The 26,420-nt window shown below is 41.8% G+C and overlaps 1 protein-coding gene across 1 annotated transcript in view; it reads right to left on the bottom strand.

Moving 5' to 3' along the window:
- Positions 1–26,420, bottom strand: part of TNNI3K (TNNI3 interacting kinase) — a 97,859-nt gene that overhangs the window by 25,564 nt on the left and 45,875 nt on the right. The window contains exons 18-21 of the mRNA XM_050901015.1: positions 12,782–12,834; positions 11,331–11,383; positions 9,984–10,116; positions 4,188–4,297 (exon numbers count right to left, since the gene is read on the bottom strand). Of these exons, the coding sequence (XP_050756972.1) occupies positions 4,188–4,297; positions 9,984–10,116; positions 11,331–11,383; positions 12,782–12,834 (349 nt within the window). The remainder of the gene's footprint in view (positions 1–4,187; positions 4,298–9,983; positions 10,117–11,330; positions 11,384–12,781; positions 12,835–26,420) is intronic.

Raw genomic sequence — 26,420 nt, 5'->3', positions numbered from 1 at the left:
TAAGAGGTTAGCTAAATGGTTGATGTTATGCTGCAACTAGAAAGGCTGTTTTACACTACCTAGATAAGCATCCCAAACAGCTATTTAATTGGTATAGTAGTAGTAGTGGTAGTAATAATAATAATGATAATAATAATAATGCTCCTTGTGCTAAATTCCATTTTATTGTTTAGCAGACATTGGGAATGACACATTTAGCAGAACATGTGAAATCCTGGCAAAGGAGATGATACTTCAAAAGTGTTTAACAACTGAAGCATGGCAGTCTCCATCAAAACCAGAAGACAACTTAAAACTTCACAGGCAGAAGCATTTCATTGCAAGCCACCACCAGTGTCTCTGGTGCAACGGAATCAAAGGAATGTGGTGTGTAAAAGACATTACCAGTTTGCAGACCACAATGTGGCAATCAATGTGGACTGCCAGAAAAAGGCAAAAATGTTTCTTTGCTACTAGGAAACAGTCTTACCGGCAAACACAGGAACCGTGATAAGTTCCAGAGTTATTCTACAGGAAAAAACCGTAAAGGTGGAGAAAGACAAGAACAAAAATCCGTAGCAGAATAACAGAAGAGTACTTAATGATGAAGAGCTACCCTTATCAGCTGGAGTCAAGAGAAGATGAATCCCCCAAAATGGCAGCTTTTATGTACCTAAACTAGCAAAGGGGATGGGTGTCACAACTGGCCCCTATGAGACAGGATCACAGGAAAAGCAACTGCAAAACATTGGCATCAAACCCAAAATGATTCCTTGTGAAACTAGAAGACACAGGAGTTCAGAAACAATAAATGGGAAAGGTAAACGGTCTCCATTCAGGATCTTCCTGGAAATCAAAACTGGGTGAGAGAAGATGAAGCCAAATGGAAAAGTAAAATGAAAATAAGGGGACACGACTTGTTGACTATAAAATTTAATTTGCATCCAAGATGAGAATCCAGCCAGGTGGATTGTCCTGTAGTGAACAGCTGGAATAGAAAATCAGTCACCGGCGCAAGGAATTGCTGAATGAAATCCTGAGAAAGCTGACAGTGGCTTTGAAAATATAACTGATGAAAGCAGAAAGAAAAATAAAGCAGGTATCTTGTGCAATCACCAATAAGCACACTAATGCTCATGAAGAAAAGAGATTTACTCCAAAAGCATTGCTCTGCATGTTGTGACAAGCAGCCATCACCTGGGAGCAAAACCACAGGAAGCGCAGTTATCACCACAAATAGCATTAGATGCTAGAAAATTGTCAGAAGTCTGCAGTGTCTCGGTGGTGGATGTTTATCATCCTTCCCACAATATTGCCGACATAAGGAGGAGGAAGGGTCTGAAGGCAGAAGTCCTAAAGAACAAAACCACCTTACCTCTGTCCTCATCCCCCGAGACTGTAAGAAGTCTCTCTCCTATTTTCAATCCTGAATTGCGGAATTTATTTCCCCCAGAGGGAAATGAAGGTGATGTGATGGAGGCCACAGGATTACATGTGCAGAGACATTTAAAAAAGGAAAGAAATGCCAATTCTTCTTCAGGTCTCACTAATGAGACAGGAGTGGTAAAGAACTCGGAAGAAAAAATCCTAGCATTGAACTGGGTAGAGAGCGGGGATAGTTTTTGAAAATACAGCACAATGCTTCAGCCAAAGCCAGGAATGCAACATCCAGAGAAAAGATGTAACTATAGCAGAAATGTCAAGGATTTGGGAAGCACATGAAAACATTCACAAGGGGGCCTGCCTGTTCTAAATCCGGTAATTCAGCTGCTGTGGCCCAGGTTTCTGCAAAGAATGGTACAATTTCCACACAAATGAACACTGTTCCCTGTTAGAGTTGCCAAGTTTATACTTGAGTATTCTGGTTAACTGGCAGTTAACTAGAAGTAAAAAGGAGACATTGGTATTGCAGACAACCTGAACAGGACTGGTAACACTGGAGAAGATGGAACAAAACTAGAGAAAAGAGGAAATACAATGCCAATTAAGGAATTGAAGTTGAAAACATTATTTTTCAGACACACAAATAATCTCAGATACCAAAACAGAACATATGCAACAAATTTTGGATAATATGAAGAGCAAAACATACTGACACTACAAAAAAAGTGCCAAGTTACACCTAGTACAGCCAGTATCCTCAGTCCTACAGAAAATGGAAATATATTACTGGGCAGTGGTACCAGTCTTCAAATTAACAGTGCTGTGCATACAGAAGACATGCAGGATTTGCAAGACTTTAAAAACAATATCAACCTTATCAAGACAACAATGAACTCGAAGAAGCTGAAATGCCACTGGAAGAACATGAAGAGGCTCTGTTACCAGAATTAGGAGACGGTAGTTTTGGGGCAGAAAATGAGGTGCCTTTGATTCCTTGCAGAATAAATGAAGCTGAAAACTCCACTACAAAAGCTATATTGTACCCACCATCTGTGGAATATGCTAATGCATCACCTTTGGAGGCAAAAGAAAGTGAGGAAAACACCCATCATGCCAGTGCTTTTTTCTTTCTTCAAATCTACAAACTGCCCCAGCTTTCCTCAAAGTTATTAGCATCATTGTGGTGGGAAATTTCAACAAGTCCAAAAACATAAAATAGTTTTTGATTAAAGTATAGGAAAAAATTGAAGGTAATTCAGCTCACATAATTTTACTCAATTAACTGAATAGTGGCTTTGGTAATGGGAAGAATCAGACAGGAACAACATCTGGTTGTGTCAGAGACAAACAGAACAACATAGAATATAAGCGAGAGGAAGATAAACCAGGAAAAGTTCACTGACCGGAGCAGCCAGTGGTGTTTATGACCTGGAACATATAGCATGAATTTAATTTAATGTAAAAATTTACTTTTACAGTTCTCAAAACCATGTGTGCTCTCTGTAATGTACAAGTTGCAGTACTTAAAACATTTCTGTGCTTGGCTTCTTACTGTTTGCTTGATGGAAGGTACAAAAACTTTTTTCATATCTGCATCTATGAAATTCTATCTTAAATTCACATTGCTCGCTAAGTTTTCTGGTCTTCTTTCCCTCATAAAGCACAGGTACCTGCTAAGTTCCTAGTAGTAGGGACTGACGTTTGGCTCTCTCCAGGACAGATGCCCTTCCATTCACAGCCTGGTAGACCGCTTTTAAGATCCCTGGGTGGCAATGCCATAACCAGTCACTGCATGCTCTCCAAACAGTTCGCTAGAGCTGCTGCTCGGAAACCGAATTTTGACACAGAATGAGTTCTGGGCAGAACCAAAATATTCTTAACTCTTGATTTCCTTAACTTCCAAACCTGTGGGTCTGAAAATCTATCACTAAAAGATCACCTTATGAGGACTAGTCTCTTGGACCAGGCAATGTGTCCTCATTGGTCTTATCTACTCTGCGTTTCAGAGGAGGAAAATATATTGCTTTAAAAGCAAGAAACACAGTGATAAGTAAATATATATAAGTGTTTTTTCATGGAACGCAAATATAGAAGATCAGTATGCAGAGTTTAACTTATAGCACCGTAAGAAAAAACCCACAAAACAGTGAGAAGTTTTGGGTATCATGAACTGAGAGCAGCTGCCACGAAGAAGAAAGAGGCCCCAGATTGATCCCTATTTCTCTCAGAAACAGGATTTCTCATAACTTCTGACTGTGTGTCCTGTCTCCAACTGTTCCCAGAACAGGGACTGCAGCATCGTGCCAGAAATGCCAGGGAGAGGACTTCTGATTGTCTTCAGGTCATTCTGTCTTCTACACACCTCCTGTGCTTGTATCCTGTTAGTGGATCAGGGAATAGCCTCAGGACACGGTATAAAAGTAGTCAGAAGTTTATACACTTCCAGGGTAACTTGGCTCCTCTTTGTGATGGTACGGATTTTATTTTTCACATGGAAAAAATCAAGAATTCGTAGAAAATACCTACAAAAGTCTGAGAGTATTTTTCTACTCACTCAATAACTCAAGTCATAATCAAAGTTACATAATTACTTAAAGTTTTGTTGAATGGCTAAATGTTAATTCACCTTCCTCCTCAATTCACCAACTCTTCTGTATTTCTTGACATACACCATTATCTGTCTCAGGGCTTTCTGCAACGGCACTTGCCTCGGAAACTGGGGCTTTTGGGGAAGCCATGTGAAGTCAGACAGCTGGTTGGCCAAAGCAGAAATAAATACCCGTTTTCCTGCTGCCTTTCCGGCTGCACGAGGCGGGGGCACTCACCTCGGGACAGGCGTTCCAGCCCCTCATCAGCAGGGCGGAGATGGGCTTGGGGATGGAGTACCCGATGGGCGGGCGGATGTGGTGGTACGCCATGTCCGCCGCCGCCGCCGCTGCAAGCGAACAGCCCGACAGAAACCCGTTAGCACCCAGGAGTCACACACGTTCCCAGGAAAACACAACCTATTTACTACTGAAATACACCCCGGCAGGTACAGAAATGCTGAACCGTCAAGCCTGTAGATAAAGACTTGTAGCTTACAGAGGCTTTCCAATCCGTACTGTTTGTAAAGACAGCTAAGGCAGTCCATAACCCTGAACGGAAACACATTGCGGTTACGACTGAGCATGGGTGAAGACAACCAAATGTGGCTTAAAGCCTAAAAAAAAAAAAAGGCCTTTGGGGGAAAAAATGAGTTAACCTTCAACTCACTTTTTAAAAAATTTATTGTCTTCACTATTAAGACAGGGTGACAGGTATACTCCAGTTGCAGATAAATTGGTAACAGACTCAGATCCCTTAAAATAACCCATGGCTAGTTCTGTTACAGTCTAAGACAAAAATTAATTCTAAATGTTTCTTTGGTAAAAATCTGGTGAGTGCCTTTTTATAAGTGCAAGCCACTACTGACTGAGACAAAATTGCCAAAATGTTTTCCTAATTGGGTTTACACGTTCAGTGAATCCAAATACACAGTTAATTCCTGTCATTCCTTTTGAGCAAAATTTTTTCAAGTCAAAACAAATGTCTTCTGAACTCATATCAAAAGCTAAGTAAAATCCTTTGTTTGCCCGACACTTTAAAATGATGTGATCAGAGTGCATGGGATATGCAGGGAACTGTAGGATTGCAACCATGAGATTGTAACAAGAATGGTCTAATTTTTTTTAACTGTATCCCATTCTCATCACAGTATTCATCATAATAGATTAATTTCAGTCATTGTCTGTCCTCATTGCAGCTTTTGTCTGCATAATGATGTTTCAGAATGTTAATATCAGATAAATCCTGTGATATTGTAACTACGTGTAGACAGGAGGGGCAAACACAGTTTGCCTAATTTTGATTCCACTCTAACAAGATTTTGAAGGCATGGCTCAGATAATACCGGATTAATCTTTTGCCTGGCAGACACTATGAAAAGAGGGTAAATGCAAATCAGATTAAGATAGCAACGAAAAATGCTCCATTTTTTTCTGCCAAAGGTGAATACAAAGTGATACATTACCTGTTGGCAAAATCTCGTCTTACCAAAGCTAATAGGATTTATTCCATCAGTTTAATGGGGTCAGGATTAGAAAAAGAGAGGGAGAAACACACTGCGTGCCTCTGTATACTTCTGTAATACTCTACAAAGTTTGTTCGTGTCACTATTGTTTGGGCTCTCCTTTCACTGTCAGTGGGCTTTTTCTTCAGCTAAAACCAAATATCTGTTAAAAAGTACTTTAGAATGGCTGAATTAAATGACAAGAATCCATTCTTCTCAAAAATGAGCAAAACAAAAAAGAGTTTGAGTGGTCCCCAAAACGCTGAACTTAGTGATGTTTCCAGCTCTACTATGTGATATCCTTGAGCCTCTTGAGTATTTTCTCGTTTGACTGGTTGGTCAGAGCCTGCCTTTCTTCTGGGTCAGAGCAACTATAAGCCATGACAGGAATCAACGACAACCTACCTACAAAAATGTTATTTCAATTTGTTCTTGTTTATGGATCAGGGGAACAACTGTAGTAGCTGCAGAATGTTAATCAACATCTCCTACATTGGATACCTGTGTGTTTATAATCATAACATGCTGTTTCCTTGTGCAAGTGTCTTCTTTGCATTATTTTTTCTATGTGGGATGCAATGGTTCAGTTCCTGAATCTAGTTTCACACCTATAATTTCCAGACATCTATATCCCTGTGTTTCCCCACAAAACTCTACCCAAAGCTTACATGCTGACAGTTTTAGAGGTGTGAATTGAATGCCATCTATGGAAAACAGCCAAGGAAGAGGATCTTCAGATATCAGAGGGTGTCCTCTTGCCCCCTAGGCCTTCCAAAAAGTCTTTTAGATGGAAGATTGTACACGAGGTAACTGCCAGCATCTAATTCCGCATGCAGACTGTGCCTAGAGCACAGAAGGATGCCTTTGCAGCCATGCCTTGTGCAAGCATACGAGACGTACATAACGCACAAATAGAGAACTGAGCCACCGTTCTCAGGAAAACAGGATGGGATCGGCCTGGGAACCACTGATGGGTTTCTAACTCGATGGCAGACCCAGTCATCTCAACTACAGCTCAAGCAAGTGGGCAACAAACACATCAGCGCATCTGCTGAAGAGCCTGCATCCCAGCCACACAATCCCCAAAAGAAAACAGTGACAAGAAAAACAAAGACCAAACACATCGCCCACCTGCGCTGACCTGCAAACCCACTCTCTGTTTGCTTACGCAAGCACGACCCTGCTGAGGTGATGCAGTGTTTGTGAAATGCAGCTCTTGTGCCTTCTGCGCACTTATGCGCACGTATATCTGTGCTCCGTGCTCACACAGTCTCAGCCCGCTTGTGAGTCCCTACTGTTTTCTAAACTGGCTGCAAAGCTGAACGGCACTCGCAGAGTAGCCTGGGCCTTAGTAATATAATGATCTCATAATGACACAACTAATTATCAACTGGCTGCCTAATTGCTATATTTGAAGTATATGCAAACTCTCAGACTGTAAAAACCTCAGCAAAGAAGTAATCTCTATATTTAATAAATATGGTTTGCATTCTCCTGTTACTTCTCAGAACCATCATTCTTTATGTTTTTTCACCTTGTCTATTTTACAGGTGATTGTTGAGCACATTCAGTAGGTTTCCTTAATAACCAGCAGACATGCTGCAGGCTTGGGTTCCATGGGACTGCATGATGCGGACCTCAACAAGCATTATGTTTGACTTAATGATGAAGTGATTTAATTTGGGAACGCGCCTGTTTTTTGTTCTGTTTGATAAATTAAGTAGTGAATTTGATTCAATACCTATAAAAATGCTTATTCATATTCATCAAATAGAAATCTGATGAATGGATATCTTATTCAGTATAGAGCGTAGCCTTATGTAACTGGATACAGTACTAGATTCAGTAGAGAACAAGGAATTGCTTTTAATGGGGTGACTACTTTTATTTCAATGGGTGACATCTAGTTTTCATTATAATCGAATTTTATAATTGTATATTCTTTTCAACACCTAATTATTTCAATGAACTTCACCCGAATGGCTTCCTGGACGTCTAAGCCTGCACAAAGGTAACTATAAACCAGAAAAAAAGTGAGTGATGCATAATTAGAGTTAGTGTCCTGCAGATAACATACAAAATTTTCATAAAGAAAATCCCTCACCTTGAAATACATGCTTTGAGAAAAATATGGGATTTGTATTTAACTGAATAGTCATTATCTGAACATATATCTTAAATGTGGGACTTTTATATAGACTATAAAACATACAATACCCTCAAAGCTGCTTTTTGCAAAATATATATATAAATCAGATGTGCACCTTCAATATCTTTTTTTGTGCGCAAATATATCTTTCACAAGCAGAACAGTTTGAGGTACCACAGAGGCTAGGAACTAGTTGTAAACCATGACTGTTGCATCTGAAAAATCACCTGCTTTGTGACCTTGTACAAAGTCAGTTGCCTTATCCATGGGAGGGGGAAAATTACACTTAGGCCACTGAGAGGACCAAAATTAGGTGCTAGGTGGGCTCACTTTAAGAGGAACGGACCTGGATCAAACCTGAGTGTTTTGGAAAACTGCATCCCCACGTTTGTGGGCACCAACACGGTCTTTGGAAAATGTGTTTTATAATAGGATTCAAACAAACTGATGGTGGTCTGGAGATAAGGAAGGACTCATCACTACAGTGGAGGACAAGGAAAGAGCCCTTCCCTAGGCAGGGTGTCTCAGCAAAGAAAGAAGGGACAGAAAATGCTTCTCTCTAAAGCTGCAGAAACAAAAACCCAGCAAGCCCATGGAAGTCAGGATAAAGGGACCTCATCATTCAGGAGATGTAATACATTTTTAAAAAAAAGGGGGGGGAGGGGGTGAGAGAAACAGTACTCCTATACCTTTTTTGATGCCTTTTATTTCATTTATGATGCTCCCAGTGAGCTTTAACTCCTCTCGAGTCTTCTAGTCCTATCTAGACCATAATTTGAACAGAGTAAAATGGTTAATTCAGAATTAACTGAGATTAGTGTTAGAAATGGTAACCTTATTGAAGGCTTTGATAATATGGATGATGGTGTACTAGAACTGCACCCAGGAAGGTACGATTTGATCTTCAGTTAAATGGTCGTGAAACAAGGACCAGTGGAAAAGGAACACAAACACGAAAATGATTCTGAACTGAAACTCAGGTTCACAGCTAAAGGTATTTTATTTCTAGAACCTGAAGTGGAATTGAGTCAGATGTTTGGCTTCTGCATCACTTTAGCAGTTAGAAATAAAGAGATATGAAAACCAGCTAATGCAGTGTAGAAGGTCATATACAAAGCTGGCACAATAATTGCCAATGATATTCATGACAGCTGCCTTTTGCGTATGAGAGGCTGACCTTCTGAACATCTCAAAGGCATCCAAAGGAGTTTAAAGGAGGCATAATCTCAAAATAGCAGAAAAGTGAATCTTTATTTAATGATTCCCCCAACAGAAACAAAAAAACAAACCAAGGAAGGAATCAGTAAGTAAAACTTTGCATGTATCAAAAATGACTTTGAAAAGGTAAGAGCAATGCCCTAATGAGAAAAATATATTAGATTTCATTTAGTATTTGAGTAATTTATAAAGCAATTGACCTAATAAGGGAATAGCATATTGATAGGCACCCAGGAACCAGAATTAGACATACAGGTATACACAGACACATACATGTATGAGGACCAACGGACTATACACGGTTATTGATGTTTATGTTTTGCTTGGGCATAACCATTTGTATGAACTAAGAGAAAGTCACCTTTTTCAAGGTCAAGATGCTGCCATAGGCCATGCTTTCTCCAAACATCGGAAAATCTATTTGAAATCCATCTGGCAAAATTTGCACATCTCTTCCCCCCAGCAACGGTTCTCTTTGTACCCCAAAGCCAGTTAAAACACAACAGAAGATCCCCCATGTTTCACAGCCGTTTCAGCTGCCGGAGTGAGATGTCTCAGTGAGGTTCCTGCAGGCCGTCTCTCCTCTGTGCGGAGAGAGCTGCACAACAGCACGGCCACAGATCCACCTCCGACCACAGGAGGACAGGCTGCGGTGGGTGGTGCTGATGGCACGGGGGGTCCACAACCTCTCTCATTACCCATGCTGGCTCTTGCCACAGCCTGCGGCACTCGCAACCTCTAACAATTCCTGGCAGACACCAAGGGGTCAACACCTCAGGGGGTGCAAAGCGGAGTCCTGGAAACGTTGATTTGCTGTTGCTACCCCACCACTGTTTGCAGGGGCTTTCTTTAAGCTACACGAGAATACGCTCAAGGAGGGGAAGTATCAAGGAACGGCTTTACAATCCCAACGCCGATGTGAGACAAAAGGCCTACAATTAGAGTGACTTGTTCATAATCCTAGAACTGGATAAGGAATTTTAAGTTATGTAGATCTGTAGCGAGTAATATATGTGATTATAGTGGGATAGTTCTATGCTTTTCACTGACTGCATAATTTTAGCACTTAATAACAAACCTCAGTAAAGTATTGGTTAATATTATACAGTGTAGCTACTTCTGTAGTTCAGAGAAATTTAAATATGAATTCATTGAGCATCTTACCTGGTTTCAGGTGAGCAAATGGAATTTCACCTGTTAACAGCTCCCAGAGGCACAAAGCATAGCTGAAAACATCGGCTTTTATGGTGTACCTTGTACACTGGGTGAACACCTCAGGGGCCATCCAGCGCAGGTTCTGGGCATCAGGAAACACCAATAATACATTAACAGTGTTTACTTCCTCATATATGCATCTTTTCCTGTATTTGGATGTTTGTTTTCCTTTCCTTTCTTATTTCCTTGCCTCCATTGCTCCATAAAATAACTGGTAAATTTGCCAGGAAAAATTTTCACCTAGCTTGCAAAATCTAGGCAGCGTATTATTGCACATTATATGTGACAGCATTAGTATGGTAGCTGTCTCAAACCCATAAAGCCAGACTGATCAGGCTTTAAACATGAGAGTAGTGCTAGAATAAAAGCAGTACACCCAGCCTCAAAGTCTGGAGACCACATCGTAAGGTCCGAGCATGCCATGCAATACCAATTAACTACTACTCCAGCTGGCAGATGGCAAAACTGACAACAACTGCATTGGGTTGGTGCCTTCTCCCTCGGGACCTCACTGCTTTCTGCAGAAGCCCAATCCTGAGGCTGCTTCACAAGCAGCCAGCCCCTCACTGGAGCGATGAGTTCAGGGTGGTTTTGCAGATTCCTTGCACCTCCGTAACTTAATCTACATTCTTTACAAGCCAGCCCTTCCCAGTGAGACGTCATCAAACCCTGGCAGGACCCGGTCTGCAGCAGCAGTCCTCACTCCGCACACAGTGAGTGCGTATTATGATTTGTTAAAACGATGATTGCCAAACCCTGGTTTTAGCGTCACTCCTCCTATTCCACAGTTAGTCATTAAGATGATGCAAACTTTCATGACCATGGAGTGACACACCGAATGTGTCTGGACTAAAACTTATGAAAACAACAATACTGTCTTGTAAAGCTGACTCTCTGTGAGCAATAGGCTTGTAATGGAGAAAAGAACTCTGAAAGAAAATCAGTGTCGAATAACCAATTCCCTATTAGAAGTAGGAACCACCTGCCAGCAATGTGTGTATGCGAGTGGGGAAGGGTGGATTAGAAAAGCGATGCTTTATTAAGGATTTTGGGGGCAATAGAGCTCCAAAGACAACCTTATAAAGCATTATTTCTCTTGCAGATATTATATATTCACTCATCTCTGCTATCAAAGAGGCTTAAAGGAAAAAAAAACCCACAAAGAAACATTAAGAGAGATAAAATACTACATCAGTTAATCTTTTCCAACAAAACGATTTCTAATGTCATTTTCTCCTAAACTGAGTTTGCCTGTATGTTTTATACTAATTATGTGGAACAAAACAAGACACAAACCCCAGGTTGTTTTGTCATATTGTCTTCATCCAGGGATTGCAAAAATCTAGATTCTGAAACACACAGAACAAAAAAAAATTACTGTCAAGCGAGTACAGATACCTACCTTATTATACAAAAGTCTTAGCAAAAAGTGGTTTTTTTTTAAAAATAACTCTGGGGTTTTGAGAGTCCAGGAGAACTGTGATATAGCTGTTTTTCAACAAGGATGCATACAGACAATGAGGCTTCTGAAACCTGCATGCCAAATTCAGCACTGGCATAAATCTACAAAGCTCCATCGACATTAATAGCAGTTTACAGCAGCTGAGGATCCAGCTCAGAATTTGTGACCTCATGGTTATTTGTACTGGTTAATATAACTGTATCTAGATTTACAACAAACAGTCACTGAGCCCGGCATTAAAATGCAGTCCCACAGAAGCTTGTCAGTCTTATTTAATGTCAGAAAAGCAGCCCACCTAAAAATGACCGGATCTTCCATGAATATAGAGAAGGTGGTATGTGCTACATTTTGTGATACATAAATAAGTCCCCAAGCAGGACTCAGATGCCTTTGACATATCAGAAAAATACACTTAAGCGTGCATCTGTATGAATAAAAGTATTGTGAGCAACGCCCCAGACAAGCAGCTGCTCCCATGTGGTCCAAGCCTTCTGCTATCTCCTTGCTTCAGCAGGCTGGAGAAGAGCAGGTCTGGGTCAGCACTGGGTCCCTCACAGGTATGGTCATGCTGCCACCAGCCTCCTCCGATGCTAAGCTGACGTTCATGCATCTCTGCTGATCACATCTGTGGTGATATTGCACAGTGACAACAGCCATGTCTTAAGTCAAGTAGTTCCTGAGGAGTTAGGGCAAACCCAGCTCCCTAAGCTCCACCCTTGCACCAACAAGAATGCATTCCCATGGAGCTTGACTGATAAACACCAGGCAATGCACGAAATACGGATGCATAAAGTATAGCCTAGTCTAATTTTGAACACAAAGTTACTAAGGTCCATAACCGACATAACGAGCTACATTCTGCTCTTTTCACTAAAATGAAAGAAACCTGTCCTATTGCCATGAGGCTTGGCTGCCAACAGGCAGACTTGAGCAGTAACACCACCCTCAGATCCTGAGCACTTGCCCTGAAAGAGGAGGGCACGTCTTCTATTACAGGCATTTTCACTCAACTTCGTCCTCTCACCTACCGCTAGAACTTACTCAAACGGAGATGCATCCATCTCACTATCATCTGGGCTTCCTTCTCAGATACACAGAGGGGTACTCCACAGCACCTGCTAACTTAGATGAGACACAAAGCAGGGGTATTCTCATCCCTAAAAGCCTTTTCTGTCTTCTCATCGTAACAAAATGAAGAGCAACCTCCTCAGCATTTTCTTAGTCAGCACGTTTAGTTTTAGAGAATTTGAGGTTAATTTATAAACGTTTCATAAAAACTCCTTACCTCCAAAATCAGCCACAACTGCATGACCATCCTCATACAGGAGAATATTGTGACTGGGGAAAAAAAATATTATTATAGGTAATTATTTAATAGTGTCTTAAAGATGGTGAAAATTTTACAGTTTTTGGTTCATAGCTAAACTCTTGAGGAGTTCAAATCACCTGCTTAAGTAGATAAATGTCTATAGATAAACCACTTTTAGCTACATCTTGTATTTATTGTTATAAAGTACACATTATCTCTGAGAAGGCAAACCCAATAGCTTCATAAATGAGAACGTCAGTTTCTAATCAATACTAGAGCAAAACAATTTCTGTAATTAGTTATAGATCAAGTATAACAGCTTTATTCAATATGTGCACTGAATATCAGTGATGAAGTGAAAAAGATGATACTTGAATATAAACACAGTGATGGCCTTTAAATAAAATTACATGGACCGATTCTTTTCTCTTTTAAGGCTTACATAAGTGTAAATTCATAGTGGTAATTCCTAATTTATGCCAATGTATAGCAGGGAAGGAACAGATCTGAAGAGTCCATATAGAATGGATCCCTAGAAGCCATAAGAAATCCATTAAGCTGGGGGGAAAAAAAAAAAAGATGACACAATGGTAAGTCCTATTCAATTTAATAACCACACTTAATAATGCAGATGTTACTTTCATGAGGCGAAGGTAGTTTATTTCTTAAAATACCTCCGTTTGTTTATGAAAAGAAGACACGTCATTCATCCTGCAGCTTATCTCAGCGTCTAGGATGAAAGCTCCTCCCTGCTCACACTAACGGAGATTTGTCAGTCGCCAGAGGTAAGATTTCAGTCCTGCCCTCCATTCGTGTTCCAGTTCTACAGTGTCCCTTTTTATAACGTCTTTGAGAGCTAGCAGAGTACAGCTGATGGTGAGTGCTAAGTTACTTTGGACCTGAACTGCGTCTCAGGTAAAGTGCCAGATTTCCATCTGCTTAATAAGTGGGGAGCACTTAGTGATCTTTTACTGTTTCACCTTATTGTCCGTGAAATGCCTACTCCTTGTCATTGTTTGATGGGCATAATCGCAAGCATAAAGTATTGTTCATTATTGGACATCAAAAGAACCGCATTTTGCATTTATCCTTAAAAATTACACTTGCAAAAATTACAGTGCATTTTGACTGTGGCAGTGGAACCTCTTGGTGGCATCTCCTTCCAAAGCTCCCTAGGCAAACTGGTCCATGCGATGAAATCAGCATCCCTGGAGACTGGTGGTTGCAACTACGAGCGGTAGCAAGGGAGGATTTGGGGCGATGGCTGGTGCCCTGTGGAGAGCGGAGCCCGCGCTGCTCAGGACCGTGGCCGGGGAGCTGTGGTTTAACCAAGCGGGATTTCGCAGACAGGAACGCTGTGCAGCCCAGCGCTCCCGGGAAGTGCCGGAGTTACGGTGCGAGGGCCGCGGAGCTGACCTGTGCCTGTTCCCTGCCTCTGCTCACCCCGGCTCCAGGTGCTACAGCTAGAACTGCCTCTGCACCGTGGAAAATGCCCCGGATTTCGGGTGTACTGCAGCCGGGGTGAGGCTCGTGTTCGTGTCTTCTAACTGAACTGCAGACAGCAAGAAATCCCAGGAAAATGTGATATTCGTGTTAGACGTATAGGTTAGATTTTTATTTCAATATAAAGTCTTATTCTTTGCCCCAGACAGTTTCTGGAGTTAGGAAGAAAGGAATAAATGCAGGAAAATTCTTGTTTGGTCAGCACATGGATGGGGCAGTCTCTGTTAGGACATCCAGAGATCAGAGAAATCATTTATCAAAGATAATTACTTGTACTGACACCTATCAAAGTGTTTTGATTTCTGTGAAATCTTTGAAACCATAGCAACTGCAGGCCTCAATGAATGTAAAGGACTGGATAACCAGAACTTTACCTTAGATTGTCAGCAGAGATATTTGGAGGCTTAAAGTTAAATCTACTGGATTTGTCCTAAAACTACTAGAACCAAAGAGGTGAATTATGAGATTTGTGTGGTGGTTTAAATCAATTTATTGAAGGCAATGTGAAGAAAATTCAGCTTTATTTACATATTATTTGTTCAAAGACAGTGAGGGATGTGGATAATGTCTGGGAGGAAATCTAACCCTATGTGTGCATCCTTTCTATTAATTAGAGGATTAAAAAAAATAAGCTTCCAACTATGAACAAAACAACTACAAAAAGATTTCTACATAAGACTATAAGAATTTCTTATCCATTTTATAAAAGTGTCATCTTGTGAGCAGGTAGGCAGGAGAGCCGCAAATAAAACGAAACCAAAACAGAGTATTTCTAACACTGAAACTGTGAAAAGGAAGATATTCAGATTAGATAAGAACCAAATGGGCATTTATGACACATTTTCACCTTGATAGCTTCAAATAAGAGCAAAAAGTAACATTACTGTTGGAAAACAATGAATTCTCATTTGGGGGCACTTTATTCTTGGACTTGGACTGAACAGATAAAAGACTAGATGATACAAGTGAGAGAAGTATCAACTCCTGAATTCTGGAGATTTAGAGCAGATCAAATGTAAGTGAACAAGACAGAAGTTCCCAGCCTTGCAAGCAGAGTATCTGCTCTGGAGGGATGCTCAGCCTGAACTAATTAGCCCTCCTTAGGGGCAGGGATAAGTCTTCTGCGCAGACTGCCACGACAACGTACCAATGTTTTTAGCTCAGGATTGGTATTCTCACGCAGGAGTATGGGTATGTGTTTGGTGCAGCTGGACCAGCTCACCTGCAACTAGCTCAGGAATCTTTCACATGCGGTTGGCATTTGGAAATGCCTCCTGTTGACTTGGAAATTAATGTTTGAAACCATATGTGCTGATAGAAAATGAAATATTCAGGGTGAGTCTCCATAAACTTTACTGCTTAAGCAGAATGGAAATAAGAAGAAATTCTGGCTGTGTAGGAACTTATGGTGGGAAAACCCCATCCCTATGTATTTGGCATTTCCAGGGAGACTTCAATTCAATTAATATATCAGGGGACTTGGAACCAGTCCCAGGATCAACGGGTCTCTGTCTATACATACATCGACCGTTGGAGAATATCAGCACGTAGAGCTGTGGCGCTATTCCAACCCATGCAGTGGGGAAGTGGATATATGAGCTGTGCTCCAAGGTGGCTGGCATTTACTATGAGTACCCAACTTATGTTTTCGATGAGAAGGGAAGAATTTCTTCCTCAGAGCAATGTACAGAGCTTAAAACAAGGGCTCCTCGAAAGTCACTGCAATTATTGCACCTTGATTGAAACTCATGGCTCAAGACCCTCACTTCCCCAGCATCACCTGGCAGTTGGATGGCCGTTGCCCACAGAAAGGTACTCTGGATTTCTGAGGTTGAGACCTCTGTCGAGAGGAAGGGCTTTGGAGGAAGCGAGAAACATCAGCGCCATCAAAGGAGGAAAAACAGAGTTGGGCTGAATTTTATCCACATTTAAGAGCAGAGCTTCTGAGACCCTGCAGACCACATTCAAGTTAGAAACAGTGTTGTAAAGATGCCCATATGTGCAGTCCACAGCGTACACCAGGGACACTTTGGATTCTCTGCCTGTCGAGGCACTGCTGAACTCTGTTCTCTGAGAATTTAATTTTCTTTTAATTTGGCAATGATGATGTCTAACCCTAAAAGAAGAAGACACTGTATTCTCCCTGATGCTATCAACGTACTATAGATACTTAAGCAAGTGACTTCCAAGCTCTTGGTTCCGTCTCCCTGATGAACGTTGTATAGGAAAAGATTCAGAGCTAGAGGGCAGCTGGACCTTACTTCCCTCCAAAAAGGATACGGTAAAACTCTTGTTCAGACATATCTCATTCCTTAAGTTACTAAAATGATATTGCCAAGAACCCAAATAGCTGTAATCTCTTGTCTCTGCCATACACCATAGTCTGAGAATAAACAAATAGCCATCAAATTAAGCATGCAACATCAGTTTATAACAAATTAAACTTAACCTTTCCAGCTCTGCCTCAGCTCTTAGTTATCATTTTGTGATTTCATTAAGACAAAAACCCCAAGCTGAAAAAAACAGAAATAAGATTTCGTTTCTTAAGCAAGCAGCAATTGATAACTGAAATTTACAGAAGATTTTCAAAGTGAATGTCTAATTACAGTCAGGTTTTTATATCATCTTCATCTCTATAGCTCACCTCATCTCTCACTATTTCTGTTTCTAAGGGAAACGTGAGAATTGCACAGACGATATTCTATAACCACGAGTCAGAACAGACAGCACTTTGCTCCTTGCTGCATCATTTTTTGACAGGAGAGAGCAGACCCAGTTCACACTGCTTTTCCCAGGAGGAGCAACAAACAGTGACCTTCAGACGCCTCTGACCGGCTGCCGGGCTCACCCTGGGCCGTAACCCCCCCGCTGCGGGCGGCAGGGCGCGATGGCCCCCTCCTCTTCCCGCCGCAGCCTTGGGGCTGCCGTGGGCGTGCGGGGCCGTTCTGCCTTTGCCTTCAGGCTCCCGAAGTGCCGGGGCGGGCAGCCCCCAGATGTGCTGGAGTGCTGCCGTCGGCTTTCTAGAGCTAGCCAAGTGTCTTAAAGGCCTGTGGCTCACACGCAGACTCCTTTCCAAAGCTCTGTAAGGTCACGAGGAAAGCCAATCGCAAAAATAGATACATATCTAAAGAAAAGTAATCAAGAAATGAGAACTGAGTGCTTAGCAGCTCTGCAGTACTTTCGCTGAAGACTTGTGTATTTTCAGATGCCTCTTTCTTTCTCTCGACGCGGTGAGACATTCAGGTAAAGTCACCGTGATTCAATGCACCCTGGGTTAAGGCGGCAGTGCCTCTGAACTCAGGAATCCTCAGCCGCCAGTACCTGTCCCCGCAGCCTCGGCTCCGCGTGGCCGGAGTCTGGGTGGGTTCCTGCCTGACTGAAGAAGGAGTCTCAGGAGGGCAAGGGGACAGACAGGGTTTGATGCAGTTCACTTGGGGTGGTGCGGAGCTGCACCGCTTGCCCCTGCAAGCACCGCGCCTCACCGCTGGAGACGATCCCAGGCTGCTGGGATGGGGAGGCAGCACGAACACGTTTCTCACAGCGCAAGAGGCTGCAACAGCACAACCCTCTTTCTGCGTGCTCACCGGTGTGCGTGCATTGGCTTCCAGGGTGGTTGATATATGGGGAAGGAGATGGGCGCCTCTGAAGTGCAGCAATATGTGTTGCTCTAGTTTGAGGAAAGAAGTCTAGAGAGTCTGGCTGGGTCTGCAGCAAACTCTGCTCACCAGTGGAGCAGACTGCAGAAGGGGCATCCTCTGCCATTATTCCAGAGAGTTTTATGTGCCGCTCACCAGTGAAACAAAATTTGCTAAGTGTTAATTTCCTGAAAAATTAAGAAAAGGAACACTAAAATACACAAACATGATTGGCCAAAGTGGGAAGTCTGGGTTTTTTTAGCTGAGGGAGTATTTGTATTGATAATATTTGCACTGCCTACTCTTTGCTTCAACAAGCAATGCAGATCCCACCACCGCTCATCCCGCTCTCTCCTCTACAGCCTTGCCTCAGTCAAGAAACCTGACCACTAATGAGATCTGGAAGCGAGGATCGTGTCTTTCAGCACAGCCACATCTTGCTTTGGCTGCATGTCTATTAGCTTAGGGAACATTTTGACTTTTGAAGGTCAACAGTAGGGCAGGGTAATTCTTGGCAGTGTTTCTGCTTGTTTTTGAGCTCAGATCTAAGGGGCAAATTGCAGCCCATTCACTGCTTTCCCAAATGAGCCTGGAGGGGCTTGTTTGCCAGAGTCCAAATCTCTGGCAAAACAGCTCGATGTAGCACTTAATAACTAACACACAATTTTATTTGGAAGCTTCAGATAGCTTCTTTCCGTGGTAGAAGTGTTAAGAAACAGTTACTGCATTGGTATTCCTCTTTCAGCAGTTCGTAGCTCAGTAGCAAATGTAGATCTGGGCAGAGCTGTGATTTGCCACAGGCCAGCCTCTTGAACAGAAGTTAAAAAAAAAATCTACCACTTCTTATTTGTTCTCCTGGCCTGCCTGTGGTATATATAAATACACCTGTTGGTCATGATGGTGGCATAATCAACGTTAATATGTAACTTCAGAACCACAGAATTATTGATAATTTTAATTAATCAAATGCAACTAACTAATATTAATTATTTACTCAGAGTCAGGGTTTTTCTGTAGAATAAACTCGCCAAGAGAAATGACAGAAGCCGATTTACAATGTGACATTTAAAACAAGACTGGATGAGGATTTAGGAAAAAGACAACAGCGAACAAATCTGCAATGACCTACAGCATTGATCTGATCTGAACTCCCACGTAACACAGGACATTCAACTCCTCCAAATTCTTGCTTCGATGTAAGAATTGTGGCTGAACTGGATCATACATTTTGGAAAAAGAAGACGTGTTCCTCATTGGTGAGACCGTTACTTTGCTCTGATGTTGAAGGAGCCAAAAGGCTGTTTGACTGTACTGGCATAATCTTCTGAACGGTTGTGGCATAACCCACACTACTAATATGTAGCCCTCTCTGGAAGGCTTTTAGCTTGCATGTGCCCAGCACATGCATTAAATTTGTAACTCATAATAAATCTGCAACTGACACGTCACCACAATGATCTACAAACCAAAATTCCTCTAACTGACCATGGTCGGAAAGTCTAAAAAGCTCAGGCAGAATACATACACAGTCTTTCAGGCAACCTTCTGCTTACACCTATTTTATAAATACTCCAGACATTTTGTATCATCTTCTCAAACCCCGTTATCTCAACACAACAGCACAAGAATGACAAGAAGCTCAAGGACTTCTTGCTGATCTTCTGCTGCCCACTCAGATTTATCCATAAGATGCATATGCATAAGTGTTAGAATTATTAACAGAAGGACACTGGGATGGAGGCATTTGCAGAAAATTGATAATACACGAACAGAGACTAGGTTAATGTCCCAAGAAAAATTAAGGCTCAAAGGTCCTGGAAATAAACTCATTTAGGAGAGCAGGTTGGGAAATAAGCCCAGGTAAATCCAGAAATTTTCAAGATTGCAACTTTTGGTTTTATCCTGAATTAAGATGGAAAGCAGACATTTTATAATGTGCTGTGCAAAGAAAATGACATTTTTTTCCCTGTAAGTAACTAAATAACCTGACTGAAGTGTTCCATTCTGAATTTATCCTCTAAGCTGGCCTACATTATAGAAAACAAAACCAAACCATAACTTCTCTGATAGAAAAGACTTCAGATGGGAAGTTTCCAGTCAGCCCTACCAAGGTTTCTATGCAGACTGGTCACTAGAGGGGGATGCAATGCACAATTTGTAAGCATGTCACATTATCTCTGAATTTTCTTTCATTGTGGGTCTCTGTGATATGGATCAATTATACCCTTTGGCAACGCTTGTTTTAGCTTAAATGCACATGTTAATTCTGGAGAGATAATTCAAATTATATTTACTTTGCCAAAAGTAGAGAGAAAAAGAGCAAACAGTTACAAAGCATGGGAAATGTTGGAGTAGCTAATAGTTTCTTTTTGCCAACTCTGTTATCTTACATAGCACTACAAATTAAGATAGTTTTGTATGTTTCTTGTGCTTGTCAATATGTTGTGGAACTACACCATTTGGGAGTAATAGGCTTTATCAGGTATACATCCTTTTTTTAACCTTATTTTATTTTTTATGTGCCCAATCCTTAAGGGACCAAAAAAGGAATAAGAAAGAAAAAAAAAGGAGAGATCCCTTTCCCCTCTCACAGTCTTTTAATCCCCAGTGAATGGCAGTGAGCATTAAATCAAATCAGTTTCTTTGACATTCTTGGTTACATCTCTCGCAGACAGGCACGTTCCCTGGTCATTTAGGAGACACTACTGGTTTTACGAGCACTGTGACACTGCAAATACGGCTTAGTGAATCTTCAAAACCTTAATCTTGAAAATCTGTCTTTCTCCTAATACCAGTCCCCATTTCATGGCTTTTGACTGGACTGTGGAACTTGAAATTAAAGCTGTTGGCAGCAGTCCTTCCTCTTCTGCAGTACTTCTTTATGGAGGGGTAGAGAAGCAAAGGATTGAAGCTCCCTTCATCAAAATGACCAAAGTTGAATCTAGTCCAAAATATCTTCTCTTCTGTGTTTTGTAGAAGGGGCTCAGTCTAATCTACTGGTAGGTTTTGCCATATGAAATGAAATATTCTGCCAGAGAGAAGGTTTGAAGCCAGCTTTGTATACTATTACTAGATTTCATATAGGCATTTCCTTTTGAAGTCAGTCCAACTTTGGGGAAGGTTTTGGACTAGATGATCTTGGAGGTCCCTCCCAACTTAACTATTCTATGATTTTATTAACTGTAGTTTTCCAGTGGCCTCTCTTAATCTCTCAGCATGCAAGCAGCTCTTTATGCAACAAACTACATAGGGATTTGCTAAGAGAATTCATTAATTCCCCAAGCATTGAGTAAACACTTGTATGTGTATTTATACACATTTGTGCTTTTGCTTCTGTGGATCCATAAATGCCTTTCGAATGCACTTGTTTCCTGCTCCTCTTCTTCGTACTATATTGAGTATACAAAATGATGTGTCATTTTACTACAATGCCAACACATTTGACAGCATATAGGTATCAGAACTGAAGTGTTCCCTCCCCATATACAGATGAATTTTAGCTACTTATGCTCAGAACTAGCTATAGAAAGACTCTTCTTTTCATGCCAGTGTAGCAAATATGAGCACTTTTGCAGAAGGTAGCTAACCAACAACAAAGAACCAGTGTGTCTCTCTCAGTTCTGCAGGCTGGAAATGCCAGGCCAGTGAGTTCAGAGGTCTTTCTCAGAACTGAGAGGATGCATTCAGCGTAACAGAATCATGGTGCAGTCTGTGCACTACTGCTTGAGATATCCCATAACCATAGTTTTCTTATGCACCATAAAGACAGACAGTTGCATTCTTAGGATTGCAGTATTTTCACATTGCCATTCACCTGAACTACAGGACTTTCACTTGGGAAAACTCTGGTGTGACTCGTGTTCACAAGGTTTGACAGAGTTGTTTATAAGTTGGAAAGCTGAACACAAACACGTAACATTTATTTAATATAACAAAATTGAGGTCACAAAGGAGTTAGGAACATAAGCCATACTCACAACACTATGTGACTCCAAATTGGAATTAGGGTTTACAGTGACTAAAAACTAAGGTGAGCACCTACACTGTCGTCACTAGGACAAAAACCACAAAGCTTGTCTAAAGAGAGCCAATACAGTGGTTTTGGAAGGCACCTACTTTACATTAAGAGAATAAAAGTCCTATGATAATCCAAGAGAAGGTGAAGAGGCCGGTCAATAGGTGTTGGTAGATCTAGGGCACTTGAGACTTTTAAAGTGAAGGTAAGCTACAAAAAGATTGATAGATTATCTGTTCCTTAAAGTCTTGAATACACAGTGATGTTCCAGCTGAAATGTGTGCATTAGTCAACCAAAGTTAAGGCCCACATTGTACATACCAGACTCTGAAATGGTTGGTTCTAACAGCAGAGGACTGGGTTTGTTGACTCACATAATATCTCAGTCCTAAGCTGAGTGATGACTAAAATGATTTTTTATTATCTACAAAGGAGGATGAACAAAAGACTAAGCACGGTGTTTGAAAAATACCCCCATATGAGAAAAATTATATGCTTTCATTCCTGGCTGTGTAGAAACAGACTATTTTGAATCTAAGTTTGTTTTCCAGTCTTCAGAATTATTTCAGGTTCATTTCTTGTTCAACATGACACTCTCAATTGAAGGTCTTTTAGAAAAGAAGCTGAACTGTAAGATATGAGGGTTTGGGAAACCATAGTTTGAGGTCAGTAAATTGCAAAAAAAAAAAAGGGTAATAGTTTTCAAGTAAGGATAGGTACTAGTTAGACTAAAAGGTGATCTGATTCACTTCACTCTATTTACAGCTTCTGAGATCCTTTATTCTTAACCTCGCAGTGGATCATTGCAACATCAGCACGAAATTATAAATGGCTGTATCCTGCAATGGGCATTGATTCCAGGGGATATTACCCTATACAAACTTCTGACGTGAGCCATAGTACTTATTGATCTCATCAGTCTCCAAATTACTTTTCTTGTAATATTGACTTTTTTCTGCAAAAGCATATACATGTGAGCAGAACAGCCTTCACATTAAAGAGTCTGGCTTTCAAAATGGTTAAAAACATTTCTGTGCTGCCCTTCCAAACCCTGAGCAGTGTTTCTGCATCAAGTGTTACCAGACTGCGTGTAGCAGAGAAAGCTAGCTAAATAAATCATGAGCCAGTGCCTGTCCTTTGACTCATGCACAGAAGTCCCACCGAGCTCCCTGCATATTGAGGTTTTCAACACCTCTCCTAACTGTGGTGCTTGTTCAGGTGTAGAAATACAGATTTAATAGTTTAACACAACACATCCTGACTTAAAACCCTTGCTATGATTCCCTGCTCTCTCTTCTGTTTACGGAAATACAAAAACCAGAAGTTTGACGCACCATAAACATAAATGTAATTTCTCACAACGCTGAGATAAGGCCTGAGCTGAGTGACGATTTCTCAGCTGCATTCAGGACTCAAGACGGAGGATGTGCCTGAACTGGGGACGCCCCGGCAGGGTGGCTCAGGGGGCCCATGGAGGGAAGCCCTTGCCGAGCCCCTCTGTCAGTCTGCTCCGGGGCAGCGCCTTGCTGGGCAGATGCCGGCAGATGTTATTTTCCCCGTGGGAGACGGGCCGGTGCTGGGGCTGCGCGTGTGTCGGTGCCACGCTGTGCTCAACACACTCTGCCCCGTCAGCAAACTGCTTAGCTCAGACACAGCGCCACGGGCATTCGTCATTGCCAGCAACCTCAAGGCAGAGACAGAGAAAGTCCTGCCTGTCTGCCCCTGCGGGGAGGCAGGTCTGACGCATTTCCAGAGCAGCTCTTTGCTTTCCTACCATCCATAACAGGGTCGTATTTTCCTCCGGTCGGGACACTGTCTCTTGACCTTCCCTCTCCCCTTTCCCTCCTGCCGGCTCCCCTCTCTGATCCTGGGATCATAGGCTAGCCAGAAACACAGAGGCTGCTTCTGCTTGGTGTGGCCGTAGGGAATGGGATTGCTCCTCTTCATCCCTTTCTACTTTTCTGACTGCTTCACTGATTTTTATTCCAGGTAGATATGTGGCTGTGACCAAACCTGGAAGGCAGCGTTTTAACGGGTGGTTACAGACCCCTTTTCATGTAAGGAGACACAGCAAAAGGAAGAGGAGCCTGTGGCTGACATGAAGACGCAGGTACTTCGTGGTTGGTTTTTTGTGTGTTTGTTTTTGCTTTAAGAGGAAACGCTGCGAAGAAAACCTCCTCACATGAAGGATGCCCCAGCCGGGACTCCCATTCACACTGTCCTGAAGCTGGAGCGCTCTCTCAAATCTCAGCGTGACACAAGGCAGCATCCTCCCTCCTGGGCCCCCAGCGGGTGCAGCTCACGAGAAGGGTGATCGCCGGGGAAAACCGGTGGCACCGGTGGCACCGGGCACAGCAGAGAGCAGGAAAAGCCTGGTGCTGCCACATCAGTGCCACCGAGTAGGGACCTGAAGTCAAAGGTTCGTACAAGGGGTGCTTTCCCCAGCTGTGCCCTCCCCTGCTGCGAAACCCGGCATCCCCAACACTCCCTTCGTCGGGCGGGGAGACAGAGGGCTGTCTCGCGCGCTGGGGGGAAGGCGCAGGGGTGGCCTGATCAGGCTGCTTGGCTGGAGGGTTCCCCAGGACGGGCAGGGTGCAAGGGACGAGGCGGGTCTTATAAAGGACCTGAAGACAGCCTGAGAACCGATTTCTCCAGACGACGGAGGCTGAAGCACCCTGGTGTTGGTGGGACGTGTGCCTTTCTGAATTGGTGATTTTAAAACAACCATGGCAAAGGCAGAGGCAGGCAGTACTCTGTCAGTCACCGCTAAAAGAGGTAAGCATATGCTCAGTGAAGAGGGAGCGTGATTATAGTTCAGGATGTACAGGGGAGCTAACGTTTATTTCTGGGCTCTCTAAAAGGGCTCAATAAAATCCATTTATTGTGACAAAACAGTAACAATGGATCAAAATTCATCATTATGCTCAAAGGATGGCTGGAGATGTAAGCTTTTCTTTCAAACTTTGAAAAAGCTTTATGGATCTCTGTTTCCTGGGAGAGACTTTGTAGTAAGTACATAAAATGGAAAATGGAAGGCAAACTTGTGAAGAACAGATACCAGGAATTAACAAAACTGAAGCTTTGATTATTTTTCTTTGTTTGTTTCTATGTTTGATCAAGATGAAGCGCAGCCAGCAGCCAAGTGAAAAAGGAACTCAATGTGTGTGTTCTAAACAAAATATTACATTTACCCCAATTTGGAAAGACCAACTCAAGTATGTCAAGATTTTGTGAAGTCAGCAACACTGAGGTAGCGATGCTGTCACACTTGCTAGAGAAAAGAGGAGGTTCTGTACCTGGTACAGAAACTTGATGAGAGAGGAAACGTTGAAAAAGAACTGGGAAAGTGAGCTATTGCCACATTTACAGTCTTTTACAGCTTTATAAACGTTAGACAGAATCAAGGTTAGGGACAAAGACAAAATACTTGCTATTTAAATGTTTGCTAGTGAAAGACATGTACTATATCCAAGATGCAGTACAAGAATATAGATCATGACCATGCAGGCAAAATATCTTTTGCCTAGTGCAAAATGCCATTTAGCAGGAAAAGTGTATATGAAATCTATTGAAAATTGATTTATCAATTCAAAGAAGCTATTGCAATTGATTTACTTTTCAGCAGAGAACACCCAAAAGGAAGCAGAAAAACACCAGTTGCATGCAACAAATAAAGAGCAAGGCTTTTGGAAATTAGCATCACAAACACAGATTTTCAAACAAACTGGGAATGTGGGGAAAGAGTCATAAAATGCTTTAGCTAAGTCAAAAGCTTCCAGTAACTCTGAAGATGAAGATTTTCATACACCAGTCACCATGCCTTCACGGCACATGGCTTTTGAAGGGCTGAGCAAATTGCAGCATAAAAGCGTATGAATGTGGACACAACAATGCTTATGTGATATTTATCACAATGTTGACTGACCTGAGTAAATTCAGGAGAGTGAAAAGTATATGAAAAAAAGAAATGAACAAGTTGGCAATGGTTTACATGATGAAGGGAAAATGAAAGTAATATTGATGGTCTCAACAAAAAAGCATAACTTGCCCATATTAAAGCTGTAGATATGGGCAAGAACAGTCAAGTGAGGAACACAAATTTCACCAGATAATAGTTTTTAGGACAGAAAAGATTTAAGCTCTCCCAACCAGGACTCCCACAAATCACTGTCCTCAAGATTTCTAGCTTCACCTAAACCCAAACCTTGGGATGATAAATTTAATCATAAAAGTGTAGTGGGTTCATACAATGTAGCCATGACTCTTTAGTTTATATTTAATCTGATTTTAGCCCCCATATATACTTTCCATCAAAATATTTAAGTGATTTGAGTATGACATGTGGAATTGTTTTGAGACTCTCACCAGTTGTCAAATGAAAATATTAATCAAATGCAAGGCTAAACTAGAGGGACTCTTGAAGGCTGTACCCTGGGTTGAATGTAGGCACGCGAATCATACA

The sequence above is a fragment of the Gymnogyps californianus genome, chromosome 8 (genome assembly GCF_018139145.2).
Source record: "Gymnogyps californianus isolate 813 chromosome 8, ASM1813914v2, whole genome shotgun sequence".
NCBI classification, from domain to species: Eukaryota; Metazoa; Chordata; class Aves; order Accipitriformes; family Cathartidae; genus Gymnogyps; species Gymnogyps californianus.
This window is presented reverse-complemented; position numbering and strand designations above follow the sequence as displayed.